The sequence below is a fragment of the Acanthochromis polyacanthus genome, chromosome 1, assembly GCF_021347895.1.
Source record: "Acanthochromis polyacanthus isolate Apoly-LR-REF ecotype Palm Island chromosome 1, KAUST_Apoly_ChrSc, whole genome shotgun sequence".
Taxonomy (NCBI): domain Eukaryota; kingdom Metazoa; phylum Chordata; class Actinopteri; family Pomacentridae; genus Acanthochromis; species Acanthochromis polyacanthus.
In genome coordinates, this window is record NC_067113.1 from 23240702 (window position 1) to 23261364 (window position 20663).

Below are 20663 nucleotides of genomic sequence, written 5' to 3' on the forward strand. Positions count from 1 at the left end.
TGTCTCGTGTGTTTCTATCAGTCCATTCTGCCACCTTGTGGTAGAATTAAGCCTGTATTTTTCATTCTACTTTGTGTAGCTGTGAAATACATCAACATGAGGGAATTGGAAAAGATATTTATTGAAAGAATCCCTATCAAGATGTTACAGGAAATCTTCTATTTTCCAGTAGGAAATGTAAAATGTGATACTTCTTTCCTATGCTTTGATGTAGAGGACACACTGAAGGATCAAACATTAGAGCTACAGTATGATTTAGTAGCTGAAAATCCATGTTTTAGTACAATCCTTACATTGTCCTTGATGTGAGCAGCAGTTTCACTCACTCCATCCACTCTAACAACCTAAACAGATCAGCCACATCATTAAAACCACTGACGGGTGAAGTGAAGAACATCGATCATCTCATTAAAGTGACATCTGTGAAGGAGCGAGGCAGAAAGTGAACAGTGAGGGTGTGTTCATTATCCATACTACAATACCATATATCATGCCAGAAAAAGACTAAACGTGTCCTCTGAAAGGTGCCAAAAATACCCAGACGTCCTACTACATCCAGTCGGATTTTGAAGTATGCAACCCGGACGCACAATCCTCTGCACAGGTATGTCACCTTGTCTTGCACGAGTACAAACAAGCTTAAGCCACTAAGAGATGGTGGCTCATTTTGCACTACAGACTGCGAAGTTTAAAGCCCATTATTAGGACAAAGTGGTACCAATGAGGGAAAACATTATGACCACGTGCCTAATATTGTGTTGGTCCCCTTTATGCTGCTAAAACACAGGACCTCTGGGGATGTTCTGTGGCACCGGGATGGTGGCAGAGAATTCTGGGACATATCTAGATCAGGCTTATCCTGCAATAGATGCTCTATAAGATTTGGATCTGGAGAGTGTGGAACCTGGGTGAACAGCGTAGCTTTGTCGTGTTCTCCGGTCCACTCCTGAGCAGTGTGTCGGGGTGGATTGCCCTGCTGAGGGTGGCAACTGGCATCAAGGACTGCTGTTGCCATGGGGCATGTTCGGTTGCTTGGCCTGCAATGTTTAGGTAGGTGGTACATGTCAAACATCCACATGAATGAGAGGACTCGAGGTTTCCCATCATAATGTTGCAATATAACAAGATGATGGATGTTTTTCACTTCACCTGTCAGTGGTCATAATGCTGTGTAGGTCTCCATTACAATGCATGAAACATTATGTGATTTCAAAGAGGTTGGAGGTTGGAAAAATGGGCAATATAAAAATGGTAACAACTTTGACAAGGGCCAGACTGAGGTGACAGGAGTCAGAGCATCGGCAGAGTGGCAGGTTACCAGAAGGTCTAAGGAAGGACAATGGGGAACTGGCGACAGGCTCAATGCCCTGTGTGATGTGAAGAGCTACTCTGGCACAAACTATTTAAAACTTTAATTCTGGCTACAATAGAAAGATGTCAGACAGCTGCAACATTGTAGCAGAAAACACACACCTCTTCATGGTGTTCCCTGAGAGCAGCGGTCTCTTTCTGCTGGTTAAAGTGCACTGCCACCTTTCCAAAATTGATCTCGAATAATATGAGGAACATGACAAAGTTCAACATGTGATCTGATCTCTATCTAACTGAGCATCTGTGGGATGTGCTGCTAACATTTAGGTCCTCAGAGGTCTTGTAAAATGTGTCATCCTTTCAGTTTATTACTAAATCCGTCGGTGCACAAGCAAATCTTTTAAGGAAAAACTCGTATTTTTTTCTGCAAGCATTCAGTATGTCGTGTCTTTGTGTATTTCAGCGTTCAAAAATAGATGTTGAAACACACTGAAGATGCAAGCATCTGTCCCAGTACCATAATACAAACTAACAGTAAATTTAACAGTATTTTGTTTTTGACACAAGCTTTACCATTTGTTTTTTGAAAAGATTCAAGGTCATTATTGGTTTTCTCAGGTGTAGAACTAACATCCATGATAAGTCTCTCCCTCTTTTCCTGTGGATCTGGATCAAAGTATTCCTCATTTTCTCATTTTTTCAGCATTAACACACTTTGAAATTAGTGTGCACTTTAAATTTGGGACATTATGGCTCAATGTGCACGATAAGTTATTTGACAGAAAATTCATATTATTGCTGCATTCACTAATAAGAATATTGAAAAAAAATAAATGAAACACTGATAAAATTCAAATCACAGTCGAGCTTTACAATCAGCCAAAGAGGATGATTTACGGCCTCACGCTGCCAGTTTTTCACCAGATAAAAAAGGTTTTCTTCCTCCATAGAAAACATACAAAAAAGAGCTGAGTTCATAGGGAAAACTACATCTGGATCAGCTTTTACACAAACACCAATGAGAAAAATGTCAACAAGCTAATACTGGTACCGTCCTCTCTTGCCTCCGTGTCCTCCATATCCACCATGTCCACCATAATCTCCATGTCTGCTGTGTCCTCCTTGTCCCCATCCTCCTCCTCCTCCTCCTCCTCCTCTCCAACCTCCTCCACCACCTCGTCCTCCTTGTCCCCATCCTCCTCCTCCTCGTCCTCCCCACCCTCCTCCTCCTCCACCATCTTGTCGTTTCTGCCAGGGCGGCATCTCCGGAGGCGGCGCTTGTATCTCTGACGGACGTCCTCCTCGGTCCGGCACTCTTCCCATCAGGATCTGTGGAGACGTAAACAAAAGGAACATGCCGTTTATGAAGAAAACTATTTAATTAAACTCCTTTTGTTTTGACTTTTATTTGCTTGCTGCACCTTGTTGACAGCACAAGCCGTCTTTTCTCTGCTGGAGCCGCTGCTGGTCTTCACCACGTTGCAGATGTCTTCTCTGGCGGCCAGAAGCTCGGCCATGTCTACGGTGGACTGAGGCTTCAGAGAGTGTCTCTTAGGCTGGTAGGCTCTGGCCATACTGTCCACCCTCACCTTCAAATAAACACACACACTTAATAAATTACAGAGGAAAACTGCAAAATCCAGACAATGATTCAATTTCGTGGTTAATTTCAGGCTGGTTCACAACTATCACTCACTGAAGAACCTCTACCACATGCTCTTCAGTTTAATAAGAGGACACAGACAATAGTTTTTTCAATCATATGATCGTACCTTTGCTCTGTCTGACCAACCGAATGACTGAACTGTGACGTCCAGACGTTTGATCAGCATCCTACGACGACACTCGTACTCTGACGACAGAGCTGCGTTTATGCTGTGCAGCTTCTCCTGCAAACACACAACATTAGAAAACTAAACCAGCCATGACACTAAGCAGCAAACATAAACACTGATGCTCATCTACGTACCCACTGTTCACTGTCGATAGGTTTCTTCAACACTGGGTTTCCAACTGAGGCGCTAGGAAGATCAGCAAGTAGTTTTTCAACCTACGACGACAGATCATATTCATTTGACACAGCACACATGCTTCAACATACTGCAAGATTTCAGCCGTCGGAAATGATGCAACGACTGAGCAGCCTTGGCAGAGTACTGCGCTCTCTGAGTGCTTTTCATGTTGCATATGACATAAACATTTAGTAATAAATTTTAAGGATTTAAATGGTCATAAATATCCTTTATTAATGCCAGTTTACAGTGCCATGCTCATATGTTTTGCCATAATATGTTCAAATCAAAAATGTTGGCTTTATGTTATTGGCATGTGACAGAAAAGTCATCCTTTATTAATTAACCAGCAGACCTAATCAAGGTTTATTTTAGATATGTACAGTCACAAAAAAAGTCTCTCTGCAAATACAAACAGGATTTTGTATACATATTACCATAGCCTTGCCAAAATGTTTATCTAGATCTTCTTACTCTTTACAAAGTGATGCATCATATCTGTCTATCAGAATTTGTTTAATTTGTTTCAATATTTCATTACTAGTCTGGATTAATTACGGTATATAATATAGATACAATATAATTAATGTGTTGGTGAGTGTCTGATTTCTATTATTTAAAAGCAGACAATTTCCCCTTGTAGTCCCCAAAGACATACAGTTCATTATGAGTCAGCTGGTTTGTGGATTTTTGAGTAAATCTTGCTTTTATTTGGGAATGTTGACTAGAAGCACAATATCACCTCCAACATAAGGCCACCACTGTTAGTCTGTTTCCTATTTTTAGCTTGTAAAGGGCTCTTATATTTAAATTTGCATTATACATATTGCATACAACACGTGAACAGCCTCACCTTGTTTTGTACTTGAGAGAAAACTCGTGCTGCGTCCTGTCCTCTGGGTTCTGACAGTTTTAGCGTTTCACAGATCACTTGAAGCTCCTGGTACACTGGACTCTTGTCTTGTGGTTTCTCACAGTCTCGCCTGCTCCTCACAATCTGAGCCGCCTGGAGCTCAGAAGCTAAAAACACTTCAAAACAGAAAAATCAAAGTTTAAATTCCCACACTGAGAGCTCATAGTACAATGATATGATTAAAGGGACTGACTACATACAAACAAACTTGAGATGCTCTTTTGTATTTCGCTCAGTGCCCTTGAGAATCCCTGAAACGACTTCTACAAAAGGACAGTGCAGCTCCTTCAGCAAACCGCTCATCTCTACTTGGAGGCTGTCCATGTCCTCTATGGGACACACACAGAAAAAAGGTTGATTACTTCAGGAAGATCAAACACACTTTTGAGGTTGAATTTCAGATATGAGAGTATGTGGCTCACCTGGACCGGAAGTGATGCTCTCCTCCAGGTCACACAGCGGCTGTAACCTGGATGACAGCCACTGGCAAAGGTCCACGTACTCCGGGGAGGACAGGCCTCCCTCTGCGGCTCTGAGCAGCGCCTTCTCGTCCAGCAAAGGACCGTCATAGCTGAGAATACCAATGGAGAGCGAAAAAATAAGCACCACGTACACCCAGGTGTTAGACCGAGGTATTATAATAAGCAGCGACTTTATTCTTTAAGAGCACGAAGGCTAAAAACATCACGGTGGATGTGGACGATGAATGCAAAGCTACGGCGTTAGCTCAACATGCTAACAGTGAGTTAGCTTACCCGAGCTGCTCTAAAGAGTCCAGAATGTCGCACTCCATCTCTCAATCCGTGACTGTTTCTGTTTATCTGTTCAAAACATGACGCACACAACAACACAAACAGCTTTAGCACCCATTCATTTCTCCACTGCTGTCATGCTTTCGTTGTGTTCCGGTAAATTACATGAGCCGAAGGGAAACATGATACTGTCTAACGAAGGTTCTGCGACTTTGGTTCCGCACCAAACTGCAGAAGTGAATGAGCTCGAGTTAAAGTCCATTTTTTTTTACCTCCAAAAGTGCATGTAAAGAATCTTTAGGTATTTAAAAACACATACATGTCTATGTGCTATGTGTCATTGAATAATGGCAATGGTTCTTGTTGACTGATGTGAAATAATTGTTGCATTAATAAGGGAGGAGGGCACCTCCCACCTCCCTGCCTACTCTCCTCTCTGACTCCACCCAAGTGGTCATTTGGAAACTAAGATGACAAAGGGATGACGAAATCACGTTTTTTTTATCTGTGCTATAGCTCAGTGAGTTAAGGGTTTACCTGTAGAGTTGCAGGTTGCTGGTTCAATACAAGACCCTTCTTAAATGTTTTGGAAAATCCTGATGAAAATAATCAAAGAAAAACACCTGTGGTAGATCTTGAACCTACTACCTTCTGCTTGGTAGTCTCCCTACTTACCCCCTGAGCTATTTGCTCAGATACTAGTACTTCTTTTTTTGCGCATTTATCATCGTTTTTTTGTCATTTTCAAGTTCTTTTTTTAACTCAAGTCTCTTCTCGACCATTTTTCTCAGGAGGTTGGACTTCAGCCTTCATGCTGGAGGGTTGAAGCCTCAGTTCCAACACTTTCCAAAGCCTCCACACCTCCCGATTCCTCAGGACCTGAGCTTTCACACAGTCTGAGGGCTGAAATTTTCTAAGTCCCACAGTTTTCACAGTCCAAGGACTGATATCTTCTAAGTTTCTGAGGAGTTCACTGTTAGTTTGAACCTTTAGACAGTCTGAGGGCTGAAGTTTTAAAAGTTTCTCAGTATTTCTGTTAGTTTGAACTTTCTGGTTAACAGAAGCCTTAAAACTTGTGACCATGAGTCTTGATTTCACATTTAGACCATTGATCTGAGTTCGTCTCAGATCTTCACCTGTGGGTTCCTTAGAAATCCTGAACAAACTTTGATTCTCTTCACTGAATAGTAAAGTTTGTGGAGATCAGAAGGTAACATTAGTTTGATCGATGCCTTCAACTACTGGTAGACTTTATCTGGAAAGCAGTTTTCTGAAATGAGCTCTTAGTAAATCTGTCCACAATCAAACCAAGAACACAGAAAGAGGAAATATTTGAAGAAACAACTTGATGTTTTCATTTCAAACTAGAAAACGCTTTAAGACCTTTATCTGTTTTTGCTCTTTTTAATTTTCTGTTCTGTTTAATTTGATCTTCTAAAGTCTAACTGGTGTCTTTTCAAATGTTTTGTCTTTAGTTTGATTCTTCTTAAATGTTTAGTTTTGCTCTTTTCTCACCTTTTATTCTTTTCTAATGTCTGATTTGATTTTGAAATGTTTTGTCTTTTTAAATGTTTAATTGTTGTTTTTTCAAATGTTTTATCAGCTTGTTTGAAAAATTTCATTTTCTTTCCCAATGTTTAATTTTTAGATTAAATCTTTAAGGTTTTTCTTTTTAAATGATTGATCACCTTTTAATGTTTAATTTTCTTTTTAAATGCTTCATTGTGTTTTCTGTTTTATTCCTATTTAAAGTTTTATTCTCTTTCAGATTTAATTTTCTAATTAAACATTTAATTTTCTAATTAAACAATAAATGTCTTTTTAAAGGTTTAATAATCCAATTAAATGTTTTGTATTTTAAATGTTTAATATTCTTCTTGTTTAATTGTATTTTTTAAATGTTTAATGAGCTAAAATATTTCATCTTTAATGTTTAATATTTTTGTTCAAAAAATGTTTAATTTCATAATTACATGTTTTGTATCTTCTGTTTAATAATCTAATTAAATATTTTGTCCATTTAAAATAATTGAATTACATTTAATGTTTAATTTTCTTTTTGAAAGTTTTGTGTTAAATGTTTTTTTCTTTGATTTAATTGCTTTTAAATGCAGTTTCTTTGAGCTTTTCTGTCAAGATTTCAACCCCAACCTTAAAAATGAAACAAACTCTTAAATCACCATGAAAATACTTGTGTTGTCGCAATCATGAGTTAGTCAGTTATTCAGTTTATCAATTCAACTTTTTTTGTTGAGCACCTTTCACACAGATGACAAAACTAAACAAGCAAAGAGAAAAAAATATGCTCAAGCTATGATTAAAACTTAAAGATTTAACATGGTAATAAAATATGTATCCAGGGGATGGAGGGAGTTTATTGAAGTCTTCTTGGGCTCACATGGTAAATCATTTAAAATAGAAACTTGATATTCAGTCTAAGGAAACTGCAGAGTGACAGAAGAACCAACAATATCTCCCGTTTTCTCCTTTAATGAGTCGACTCTTCTGGTGCTTTCAGACCAAAGAACTACAGACTCTTCACAACCTGCTCAAACTCTTCATACAGGACCTCACCACACGGGTCAAGAAGGTTTCCTTCTCATGTCTACTCTGAAGCTCACCTTCTCCTGCTCAAACTGCTGACAAATGTTTCTGCTGCTCTGAAGTCTGGTCTCCAGAACTTCCTAAAAACTCTCAAAGTCTCTTCTGCTACAGGTTGCTTTGGAGAACTGTTACAGAAAACTTCACTAAACCACATGGAGGGCCTCAAGATAGTCGTCCAAATGAAACCATACAAAAACCAAACTAGCACAACCCAAACGCTAAAGTCTTCTGCAGCCTACCAGAGAACCTCTTTAAACAGAGAATCAGGACAGGAACTCTTACCTTCTGGACAACCAACGTTGGTTCACAAACAAGAATACAGAATGTGTCTGACCAAAAACCTCTAAAGACTCACTACAGCCAAGATAAAGACACAACTCAGCTGCACCAAATCCACTAATCACTGCACACGTTAGCACCATGTGCTAACTGTGGCTAAAGAACCACATTTACCAAGACAACTATCCAGTACAAAGCCCTAAAACACACCAAGAAACACATTAAAAACGATTTTACTGCTGGAAGCTGCAAGCCAACGCCTAAACTAAGGCAATGGAGCCAAACCCAGTCAGTGAAGAGAAGCAGAGGAAATGTTTGACTGCAATAAAGCAGGAAGACACTGAGCTGCTCAGGTGTTCCTGATAACACCAAGCAGCCACCTGGACAGCCAATAGGAACACAGCTTACTGGAAGTCCAGAGGGCTGGCTTAGTGAAGTAAATTTAGTTTAAAGTTGAAGCACAAAGTTCACAAAGAAAGTTGAAAACCACCTTCTGATACCTGGTGTGTTGCTCAAAAAACATTACGACCCGGCTTTCTGGGGTCGCCCAGGAGTGACAAAAAACAGGACAAGCGTTGGTTTCCAAGGGGTTAGGCGGCTATTTATTAAGTTTACAACAACACAACATGTGAGCAGAAAAATCACAAAGTCTGTCTTCAGTTCAGCTGAAAATATTTGTTTTTGTCTTTTTTTATTGACCAAACTTTTCAGGAAGTAGATGAAGAATAATTAAAGCTCTCATATAGAAGTCCAACTTATTTTGGAACCTTGTGGAGAGTTTAGTCTTAGAGTTTGTAAAGCTGTTGAGTTTTTAGAGTCACATGGATTGTTTTGACATTTAATAACCGAGTCCTGAAATAATATTACAGTTGTGGATTTCTGTCATTAAGTCTGGACTAAACAAATAACAGCAGCAGAAATCTCAAACGTCATTATGAGGAGTCAGGATTGAGGTTTCTCACTTGATAATGATCAAAACATGAAATTTAGGTGGTTTAAAGGAGGGTCATTCCATACCAAATAGACAAAAATCCAGAAAAGTGGTTGCACCCACCACCTCAAAATTGCTTCATATTTTTTGTACCATTCTTTGGCACATTTCATTGGGAAAGCCAAAAGTTTGAGGTCCTAAACCCAATCCTCATGGTTCTACAGGCCCACAAAGGGGCAACGGTCATGTTTTTAAGTTTCCGTCTGTAATTTTTTTCAGTTTCACAACTTTATGTCTCAGGAACCTCTCAAGATATCTGCTTGAAATTTTCAGGACTAAAAATATGTATATATTACATAATATTTTGAGCTTCAAGTAAGGTATATGTCTCATATATTTTGTATACCAGACCTCTCAATATGTGAAAAAATTCTTCAGACAAGCTTTTCATATTGGCATTTCCTGGTCAAGAGAGATCATCTGGTCCTCAAAAATGGTTCAGTTTGGTAGGATACAACATAAAGTATCAAAGCATGACTAGTACTGAAAATGTTATTCACAACCTTGCAATAATGTCTCAAACATTGGTCGTTAGCAAAAAATGACTATTTTTGAACTAAAATTTCAGATTGTGGACAAGGTTGTACAAGTTTCATACTTAGCAAAATTTTTAATATTTATCTTAACTTTAAAAAAAACTACAAAAGAACTTTGGTTCTGCTTGTCAACATTTTGAAAATGAGGTACAAAGTGTACAGGGGTAGACGTTTTTGACTAGCTGGTGGTTTCTTACAAATTACAACCTAAACACAAACTACACAATCAAATGTCACTAAATTAAACATATTAGAGACATGGAAGTTATTTAGACAACATTTTTCGACTTTGATCTCCACAAGTCCTCAACTCTCTTTAAAATGCTTGCATCAGGAAACCTATAACGCCTCCCTAAACCAACTGCATCAGGCACTGGGACAACACACTACTGTAGCCTAGCCGCGCTAGACCCAGGTCTGAAGACGCAAGGGTCTAGGAACTCTCGACAGGGAGGGAGGCGGGCTAAAAGGTTGTCTTTCAAATCACTGCAGCAATTGGGTAGGTATACAACCAATCAGCGCAACGAATAGGCTGACGTAGTTCCTAGAGCGCCGGAAATCAGAGGATGCGGTAGTTCCGTGAAGCCTTATTTATACTGTCAATGGGTGAAGCTCAAGTATATTACAGACTTGTTAACAGAAAGATTATTCAGACTCAGTGCTAATGGAGCTCAACGACTGCTGTTTATTGTGCGCAGCCATCTTCTTGTCTATCCTTGTTTCTATGGTTGTTTCCGGTTGTTTCTGTCAGAATCGTCGCGCCTCTGTCGTCACTTAGTTACGCCCGCCTTCTGACTCTACACTTCATGGTGATTCGTCGGCCAGTTTTAGGAGCATCCAACCTCGAGGCTTACCGAGGGTAAATAAACCCACCCTGGCGTAGAATTAAATTCGTTGCCGTGGGTTGTCTAGCACGGCTAGACTAACAACACACAGGATATGTTCTTTGGGCACCCAGCACTCATCTGTATGTTTTGACCAGTAAAAGGACTTGGCTGGTCCATGCGGGTGCATAAATTGTACTTCAAAATCATAATGCTCTGAGGAATGTGACTTGACATTGCCAAGCCACCACTGGCCATCATATAGACATGCTACGTACTGCCCAGGGGATATGTCTTCTGACTCAGCTGTGGATTCTGTAGTGTCACCTGGTTCACTAACTGTGGTGGAATGTTCACAGTCTCCACCTGGCTGTTTTACCTGTACTGAGAAGACAGCATCATCTTCTGAAACACACCTTACCAACAAATGGCTGTTTTTCAGAAGCTTCCCTATCTGACATATAGATGCCATCTTTATTGTTTGTAATGCATTACCACCAACAACTACTCTAGATGCTCTACCCAATCACCACTAGTTTCAGCTAAAGCACAGGCTTTCTCTGAAGTTAGCATGCAAAGCAAACTAGTCTTCTAGCACATGCACATTCACAACCACCACCTGAAAAAAAGAGAACTTTAAACATTTCAAAATCTGATGGGATATATGCAAAACATAAGAACATATATGATTTGTTCACTATGTTTCCAGCACCACCTGAAAGAGAAAAACGTCCTTATTGGTATAAGCTGTGGAGAATGAATACAGTAAGAACCAAAGTTCATTTTAAGTTTTTCTACAAGGTTTCATGTGTATCTTCAAACCTACAAATTTTCAAAAATGTGCCACCTTGTCCACATGGAGTAATTTCAGCTTAAATATGGCGAATTTTGGCAAACGACCTGTGATTGACAGCTTCCCTAGCCCTCCCTAGGCACATTTAGTGTCCCATAAATGTATCAAAAACTTGCTAATGACCCAGACAACAAAATCTGACCTATCCTGACCCAGCAGAGTAATGTTAAGTACTTAATAAATGATTTCATTTTAGAGCTTATTGTAATCCTATGCACTTTTTAAATGGTTGTGCTTCAACAGATTTTCATCATAACACTTGTCTGACCACTTTATTTTATGCACCTATGTACATTTATAAGAACTTGAAAATTTGAAGAAGATATATTGAGTACTTCCTGAGTTATTAGGGTTTGAAATCATCAAAAAATGACAGACGGAGTTTAAAAATTAAGGACCCCCCCTCCTTCAACAGGCTGCAAAATGAAAACCAGTGGGCCTGTGAGGCTGTAACTTTGGGTTTCTCAATCATTTTTACCCTTCTGCAGAATAACAAAAAATGAAGACAATCTGAGATGGTGGTGCAACCATCTTTTGTCGATGTGATATGGAATAACCCAGGAATATTCCACCTTAAATCTTTGAATGCTGACCTAAAAGGTTGGTTTCAGGAAGTCTTCTCAGACGCACATCATGTCTGATCACACTCTGATTGCATCTGAATCATATGCATGACACATATTTCTAGCTTTATAATGGAACAAAAACATTTTATTTGAATGTCATGAAATTATATGTAGTATTTCTAACTTTAAACATTATTTTATTGTAGGAAGAGCATTATTTAAGGTAGTCCAGACTGCATATAAGGAAATCAGTGTGCTCCTAGTGTGTGAAGTTTTAAATTAGTTTATTGTAAAAATTGAAATTAAATAGTTCCGTTTAATAAAACTGCATGGGCAGAGTTGAATACAGTATTACAGTAGATCTGAGCATATGTACTTCCTTTTTAAGCCTCACTGCGCAACACTCAGGTAGGTCTGCACACCTCTGAGCTGAACTACCAAAAGAAACACCATCGAGTCCACACAACAAAAGATTAAAACTCACCATTTTATTATGATAATGTTATTTGATATGTCAAATTACAAGTGTATGATGTAACATAAAAACAGTTACAAACATATGTATGCATATTTACATTATATATTTATGAAAAGTAACAAGCTACATCTGTATAAAGAAAATACAACTATGACATGAGTTATTGGTACTATAAATTTTACATCAGATACTTGGTATTCTCGAAGAAATACCCAGACGCGTAGAAACCAATAAAACCAGAATGAGAGATGTTAAATTGTAAGATGGAAACTAGGATGGACGTGAGGCACTTTTTTGAGGTTGTCAGGATGTGAAAGCCGATGGCACTAAGAAACTTAAGAGGGGGGGAAAAAAGATGCACAGGAAAAGAAATATGCACAAAGAGAGAGAGTGAAAGAAAGAAAGAAAACAGGCAGTGTTTACAGAATAGTTAAGAGTAGTACCATTTATACTGCAAGTTTCAAAACACAAATGTCTTCCACTATTTAGAACTAATCACATAAATGTTACATCAAGCGCTGAAAGATGAAAAAAAAGCTTACATATAGTATCATCAGTGCACCAAAGCATTGGAGAATTGAAACATAACCACTCAACTGCTGTGAAAAGTAACCTTTTTAAAACAATACACTGAAGAGAAACAGGTTTATATAGCTTTTTTCTTTTTTTTTTTAATCTACACAATGTCAAGAATGTACACTTGTATGCATTCCCAAAGATATGCACAATTTCCAAGATTGAAAGAGGATAAAAGACTAGCAGCAAAGTGGTTAAAACTGAAGTCTTATATAATGCAGGTCAAAAAAATATATATATTAAAGCGGACAGACACATGTTGCATATATAATACAGTACATGACAGGAAGTTGCACTGTGCTGGTTAATGCAGAATGAGAAGTGTTATTTCAGCATTCTCTACACTTTGTATAAATGCACGTCCTACATTTTTGCTTCTCAGCCAGCAAGTTTTAATCAGGTTCATCAAACCTTGGTTCAGCTTGCAGTAAAATGCAGGGCCGTCCGATTACAATGGGAGAATATGACAACCAACCAAAACATTTGGTTACACACCAACCCCGCACGCACACCGCCCAGCTAGCCTGGAAACCGACATACATACAGTACGCTGACACACTCGTGGGCACACAAGAACGCACATATATAGAAACACTCGCGCACCCACACACATGCACAAGTGTCCACTTCATCGCGCAGAGCAATCGAACGTTTGAAAACTGACTGTCGCTGTTATATGCTGTTGGAGAGTTAGGGTTTAACAGTCGTTCATAGCTGATTTTCTCTGTCAACACAATAAAATTAGTGATTGTATCTAGCAGCTTTATATGTACGTACGTATATATATATATTTATATATCAAACTTTAGAAACAAGTGGACTGCCACTACTGTACCGTGTTAGCGCTATCCTTCCTTCTACCGTACAAAACTAGAGAGAAACTCTATTAGAAGCTCAATAGTCATTTCCACCACAAACGCCCTCTACTTTTCAATGTGAAATAATACTAAAAGGTGACCTATGTACAAAATGCTGTCATTTGAAGCTACAGTATATGCTGACAGCAACGATAAATACAGCTCTATCTTTAAAATTTCAAAGACAAAAAAAAAAAAAAAAAAAAAAAAAAAAAAAGCTGGGATTATTTATCAGTACTTAAATATAGTGTTACGTATTTACAGGTGTTTGGAGTTTGGTACCAGGGCTTGGTCGTCTACCTATATAGAAGTTAAAGTGTCCTGTCCCGTCACTGACTCAGTCTGCAGAGAGGTCAATGTGTTTCCCACGTTACAAAGTTTGCATAGAAAGTAAAGGGAGCATTGGTCAGGGTGGAATTAGGAAAATGAATGTTTCTCCTGTACTCAGACTGAGGTGCCACTACAACTGTTTTTTTTTTTTTTTAACTTGGAGTGACAGGAGGTGAGAAAAGATGCATATCTTTTAGTGACAGCATTTGGATGTTGTACCAAATCTGCTACTGAAAACTGAGGCGTTTTACAGTTAGCACGAATTTGAAACAAGTCAATGCCGTAGTTAGGGAGCGTTTCAGTTATTGCAGCCAGACATCCAAATTGAACTGTTATTACTGTCGGGACTTTGTTCTAACCAAGTGTTGTTCAGAATAGTTTGAGTCAGTATTGGTTCACTTGAGAATTTTCTGCTCTTCTGGGAGGGCATTGTGGTTCCAAAACAGTAAGACTCAAAAAACAGTCTACCTAGACCCCGTTTCCCAAAGGATGGTAATGGAGTAGTTTGACATTTGGGGAAATGCCCTTATTTGTGTTCATACCAGGAGCTAAAGGAGCAGACTGATCCCACTCTCATGTCTATTTGCTAAATATGAAGCTGCAGACAGAAGTGGGCTAGCTTAGCTTAGCATAAAGACTGGAAACAGAGGGAAACAGCTAGCCTGGCTCTGTAAAATAACCCACCTGGCAGCATCTCTAGAGCTTTTAGCACATATAGCTGGTTTGTTTAATCAAGTGTAAAAATGACAAGTTATAGAGGGGGTGATGTGTGGGACTACTTTTTGGCCAGGCACCACGACTTCCCGGAGTCGCTGCCGATTGCCTGGCAATCTCATGGTGACAAAGGGACTCTAGGAACTCACCATAAGCGTCCAAGAAATAGCTCCACACATAACCTCCTGTAATTACATAAACTGTTTTTTTTTTCCACCCTCTTCTAATGAATTCAACAAAGGCGGTATAACATGTTAATTAATTAACTTTAGAGGTACTGGCAGTCAGACTCGGCTATGTTTGGACAGAGCCAAGCTAGCAGTCTTCATATTTAGCATACAGGCGTGAGAATGGAATCAATCTTCTTCATCTACCTGCAAAAAAGCGAACAAGTGCATTTCGTTTGTTTTCACTTTGAAGTCAACAGTCAAGATGCTTTGAGAAACAAGCAGCTGGAAGTACTGTTACGAGTCAAAGCCTTAATTACACAGTCAGTGCTGACGTTACATGACATGAAACCATCTTTGCATATGAAGACCTATGCACACACACACACACACACACACACACACATATATAACACCTGTATGTATTTTTTTTATAGCCAAGATACACAGCATTCCTAAAACAATGCATTCATTCATTCAGGGCCTGTTAAATGAAGACACATGGAAGGAGTGGACTAATTTCTGAGGAACAATGTAAAACTACATTTACACAGCATATGCAGGAAACATGAAGAAAACAAAAAGAAACAAAAAGGTTCATGGGACAAACATAGAAATTTGGAGAGGGTGCTGCAACCAAAGCTTGGAGAGCAGTGCTTTAAGGAGGGGTTTCCCCCATGCCAAAGTAGATGTTAAATTAGTTAAATTTACGTACAGACGAATCCCAAAATCTGAGGGGTTCTCATTTCAAAGAATAGCATAATTTAAGTGCCTCATCATTTCACCAAGGAGCACTGTAACCCCCTTACCTCACCAAAGCAAAACTTGCTGGTTGAGCAACATTTCAACCTTTGATTCAAAACTAATTTGAAAAATGAGCAGGAAAAATAACAATGAAGAAACAAAAACGTCAATTTCACAACAGCAGTAAATAACTGGACTGAAACTGAGATTCACTGAAGTAAATGAAATTGTCCTGTATTGGTTTCACTTTAACTGGTTCAAGAGGTTCTAATCATGCTATTCTCTTGAGGTGGTAAAATTGTTTTGGGGGAACTCAACATGGTAAAGTCATTACCATTTTCCCTTCTAATCGTGGAATCGATCCCTTTATTTTGGAATGCAAACAAATGGTCTAAAATCACCTCAAGAAGGCAAAAAAACACTTTTAACATGTTTTAAATCAAATTTAAGAGCTATGTCAAGCTGTACCTTTAAAACAAGCTGTTACTATTTAATTTATTTTAAACATTTGATGGAAAGGAAATCAATTGGCCTTACATCCTCCACAGCAACATCTCTCAAATGTTAAGATTACACTAATCATGGTGGTTAATATACCACAAGAATTTGAGAGGGTTACCTTTACTCAGGGTGAATACCATTTCTAGTGCACTTTTCTCTGTCTAGTAATTACATTGTCAGCAAATGCTTAAGCCATGAAGGAAAGGCCACTGTTACCCAACTGCAAATTCACAAAAAAAGCAAGAACATATCCCTTTTAGCATACTCAAACAGCAAGAACTTTTTTTCTCAACGCAGAATAGTTTTGTTTTCTTTTTTGTCATTAAGTTGTCACTCTCTGTACAAAAGACAATTTTCCTTCATAAAGTTACACATTACTTGTACTAGAGTTCTGATATTTGTGGCCTGGCTTTGTCGATGTATGAGTGTGAATGTGAGAGAGGTGTGTGTGTGTTCAGGTGTGTGTAGTAACATCTCCGAGTCTATTATTCATGACGTCGTCTCCTCCTCCTCTCCTCAGATTAAGCTCCTGAACTTAGCTTGATGCTCAGAGCCCCCACAAAGCATATGGTTTGTCCTCCACTGCTGCTTGTCGGCGACAAACACAAACTGAAATCTCCAAAAGCCCTCAGAGCTGGGGATCAACAACATATCACCCCGTCTGAGAGGGGAATGAAAAAAGGATGTCGGCTTTTAATTTTCCGCTTTTATTCACTTCCTTTGTTAGCTAGCTTTGAGGGTGTCCCAGTGTCCGGCGTTGGGTCACCCCGCGGCCTTGTGCTTGCCCCCACAGCAGCGGCAGGCCTCGCCACAGTGATGGCAGGCGCGCAGAGGCAGGTAGCAGCACATGCAGGGCGCAATGAAGGACAGCGCCACCAGGGCCAGCCAGCGCAGACAGAACTGCTCGTCAGATGTGTCACAAGAGCAGGGGTCTGAGAAGTCACCCTCCGAGTCAGACATGCAGTGGTACAGCATGCTCTCGGCACATAGCATGCAGCTGACTTTGTAGATGCACTGCTTAATGGGGTCGGGGGCGTCCTGGCACTGCCCCCGCCAGTTGTCTTCGTGGTTGAACATCTCCCGACAGTAGATGCAGCGCGAACGTTCGCCGTCCTCTCGCCGCCGACGGCCCTTCTTGGACTTCAGCAGGGGCGACGGCTGAGTCTTGATGGCTGTGTCCTTGCCCAGACCGAGCCCCATGCCTGTTCCGATGCCCATACCGGGGCCAGAGTGGGAGTCCCCACCGGGGCCGTCGGGGAAGAGGTACTCGCACTTCTTACTGTCCAGTTTGTGAAAGGCGGTGGGGAAGTCCAGGTCCTCACGGTCGGTCTCTTGTTTCCACATGACAGGGTGGCGGTAGTCCTCATAGCCACGGATGAGCACGTCTTTGCGTGGATTGATGCGAACAATCTCCTCTTCGTCCACGCGAAAACTGACACGGCGAGTTGACTTAGAGGAGAAAGAGGAAAAAGTTAAGAATTAGCCAGATTGCTCAACAACAAAACAACACTGTGTGGTAGCATCTACACACAAAAAATATTTTATTAAAAAAAAATTGTATCTCATAAGCTATATATGTTAGGTTGTGTGGAGGAAAGACAGACCTGTGGAGGCAGGTAGCGGCGGTTGTTGGAGGGGAACTCGTCGAAGGGCTGGGCACGGACGTAGCAGCCCCTGAATGGCTCGGTGGAGACAACATTGTTCAGCGGAGAGAAGGGCTCTTTCATTGGGGTACAGATGGAAGGAGGCTCATCACACACCTGGAGACACACAATCAGGTAAATATAAAACTTAGAAACACAAGAAATTCTCTGGACACGTCAAAGAACATAAAACACCTATTTGGTACAACAGCTGATTAATTCATGATTTAATTGACAAAAATGATAGATTTAAACACTGAAGATGCAACAATACTTTGACATTTTTTGTTAAACAGTCACAGCATCTAGAAAAAAAATTTAAAGATTCCATTTTAGTCTCGAGGTAGCATCAAATGTTTTAAAGAATTTATATATAAAAACAAACAAACAAACAAACAAACAGCGTAAATACACAGAGTTCCAGCCCAAAACACTTGTCATTCTCACATTCTGCATTACTATTTCAATGTCAAAACCACAAACGGTCAATCAATTCAGTTTTCATGACCACAACAGCTTTGACTCAGGGTGTGTAGGCTGTGTGTGTTCCACTTTAACCACCAGGGGGCATCCTGCACCCACGCTCGGCCAAATGACTGTGCTGTGTGGTGATGACTCAAGGCCCTTCTGTTAAGAACTCTGAGTTCCCATCAGCCTTGCATGTGTTCCCACAAACATTTTAACTGATGCAAAATCTACAAACATGGACCTAAAAAAAGGCTCTTGCAAAGGGAAAAAAAAAAAAAAAAAAACTAAAACGAGAAAAATGTTGGAGACCATGCAAAGAAAAGGGAATGTACGCTAACATTCCTTCCACCTCCCGCCAAATAATCTCATAATTACAAGAGGAACGATCAATGTCGACATCAATCAGGATGAGACGTCTATAAATAACATCTTGTGAATGCCACAGATGGCATTAAATAAAGACAAAATATTTCTACACATCTACAGAAATGAAATAAATAGAAAATCCAAGAGAAAAGGCCTGATACTTTAGCACTCAGCAACAAAATGGAAAGCATTGGCGACTTCATGATTCATGCATGCAGAGGTGATGAGAGAAGGGGGAGGATAGTCGTTTATTACATGAAGAGCCTTGTGACGTTTTGTGCAGGATTTTTTCAGTACAACCATCTTCACAAGTTCAGGTTAGTGTGCGGAACATGAAAATTAAATGGAAATAACGAGAATTGGTGTTGATTAAATTGGAAGCATAACTAAACACACCTAAACCCCCAATTCAAAAATGTGCCAATTTGTACATGCTTCAAAAACAATTAAATATTAGCATTTTTAATATGAATCTAAAAATTGATGTCTGAAAAAGATCCAAATAAGCCGGTTATTTCTCTCTTCAAGGCCCACTCGAAAACACACAAACATGGATGAGCACATGTCGAGGTATCTTCACACGAGTTCGATCCAACCATATTCGAGCCTTGTACACACTGGCGAGCTGTCCCTCTTTTCCCACACACATCCCGACCTCATCAAGGCAGGGTTAGTCCTCCTCTCTTCTCCTTCTCCCACCCTCTCTCCCTCTCTCTTCTCTGCGTGTGGAGGAGGCTGCTGGCTCTGGTTAGTCAGTGCCGTGTGTAAAGTAGCCCACGCCAGTGCTTTAACGCACAGCGGAAATCTGGTTTGCTCCCAGCTGCTGCTACAGTAATTACTGTCCTGTGGTTGCTAAGAGATGCTTCCTTTGACTTCTTTTTTTCCCTCTCTTCCCCCCTCCCGTCCTCTTCCACCCCCCCAGACTGCTAACACATGGTGCGTGTATGTGTGCGACTTTGCTCCTTCTTTGCCTCCAAACATACCAAGTGGTGTAACACACATCCACGGCGTCTGCAGGGGAATATGAGGAATAGAACACAGTGGAGGGAGAGGGAAGAGAAAGAACAGAACAGGAAAAAATGAGATTGTGCTGTATTCATGTGTGTGTCTGTGTGTGAGAGAGAAAGGGAGAAACAGAGAGAGCGCGAGAGGCCAAAGAGTCTGCCGAGGGAATGTCATAAACCAGCTCCAGCTGGAGAAATGCAGCACAGAACTTAAAAAGCCAGATGACAGCTGTGTGTGTGTATGTGAGAGAAAGAGAGAAAGGAGGCGAGGGGTGGAGAGGTGGGGGGCGAAATGGGAAACAGACTTGGGCTTCCTTTTAAAGCGCTTGCCTAAGCCCCACCATTCAAAGGCATGCGTGGGGGCCAATCTGGAGCTGATCTGACCCTAGAGATGTGGCGGGGTGAGGGAGGAGGGGAGAGGGGAGGAGGGGAGGGACAGAGGGGGAATGGAGGTGGTGGGAGCCAGGGGCAACCTGGCTCCATACCAACATCAGGGATCCGTGCACTTCCGCCCTCAAAGGCACAGGGGTTCGGGACAGGGAAGGCTGGGGTCGGCCCACTAAAGATCTTACTCAAGACACCAGCTCTCTGCACTACATAAGAGACCAGAGAACTAAATACAATGTGCACGTTTGGACATTACCAATACCAACATAAAATGGTTTGCATCTGTATAAATTTTCCTCACACTCCAGAAATCATGAGTAGTGCTTATCTCTGGATCTTGCCAACTTAAAAAAAAGAAGTAGTACAGCCAAGTCATGCATCGCTTAAAAGCACAGTTTGACATTTAGGGAAATGAGATAACTTGCTTTCTTCCCAAGAGTGAGATGAAGAAGATTAATACTACTTTCATACTGGGATGCCAAAGACTAAGCCACAGCTCGTGGGCCTTGAGCTTTCTTTAACAAAATGACTGGCAACAGAGGAAAAGAGCTAGCTTGCCCTTGTCCAACACTACAGGCCAGAATCACACTACCAGTGCTTCAGGCTGACTTATTTCAATCCTCCTGACAACTGAAGGAGAAATATGGTCTGAGCTGATGTTTAGATTATCTGTTAATGAGAGAAGTTTACAGATTAAGTCTTAAAACTTCCTGATCTGTTCACAGAATGCCCCCAATAATATCAAACATGTTTGATGTTCAGGAGTAAAAATCAAGCTGGTTACGAT

The 20663-nt window shown here is 40.3% G+C and overlaps 2 protein-coding genes across 2 annotated transcripts in view; both read right to left on the reverse strand.

Annotated features, from left to right (window-relative positions):
• Nucleotides 1–102: 102 nt before the first annotated feature.
• fam98b (family with sequence similarity 98 member B) lies at nucleotides 103–5196 on the reverse strand. Its single transcript, XM_022214837.2, has 8 exons — nucleotides 4992–5196; nucleotides 4659–4807; nucleotides 4437–4565; nucleotides 4177–4352; nucleotides 3281–3361; nucleotides 3084–3200; nucleotides 2733–2900; nucleotides 103–2640 (listed from the first exon to the last, which is right to left on the reverse strand). Exons 1-8 carry the CDS (start codon nucleotides 5027–5029, stop codon nucleotides 2350–2352), a joined length of 1149 nt encoding a protein of 382 aa, XP_022070529.2. The 5' UTR covers nucleotides 5030–5196; the 3' UTR covers nucleotides 103–2349.
• Nucleotides 5197–12109: 6913 nt separating this feature from the next.
• Nucleotides 12110–20663, reverse strand: part of spred1 (sprouty related EVH1 domain containing 1) — a 34311-nt gene continuing 25757 nt past the window's right edge. The window contains exons 5-6 of the mRNA XM_022214850.2: nucleotides 17613–17768; nucleotides 12110–17457 (exon numbers count right to left, since the gene is read on the reverse strand). Of these exons, the coding sequence (XP_022070542.1) occupies nucleotides 16771–17457; nucleotides 17613–17768 (843 nt within the window). The 3' untranslated portion in view covers nucleotides 12110–16770. The remainder of the gene's footprint in view (nucleotides 17458–17612; nucleotides 17769–20663) is intronic.

What these genes read in the sequence shown, in the direction of transcription:
- fam98b (XM_022214837.2), bottom strand. Translation starts at nt 5,029, where the DNA reads ATGGAGTGCGACATTCTGGACTCTTTAGAGCAGCTCGG. An exon ending in TCTCTCAAGTACAAAACAAG is followed by an intron (nt 3,362 to 4,176) that starts GTGAGGCTGTTC and finishes CTGTCGTCGTAG; the next exon opens with GTTGAAAAACTACTTGCTGA. An exon ending in CGGCTTGTGCTGTCAACAAG is followed by an intron (nt 2,641 to 2,732) that starts GTGCAGCAAGCA and finishes ACGTCTCCACAG; the next exon opens with ATCCTGATGGGAAGAGTGCC.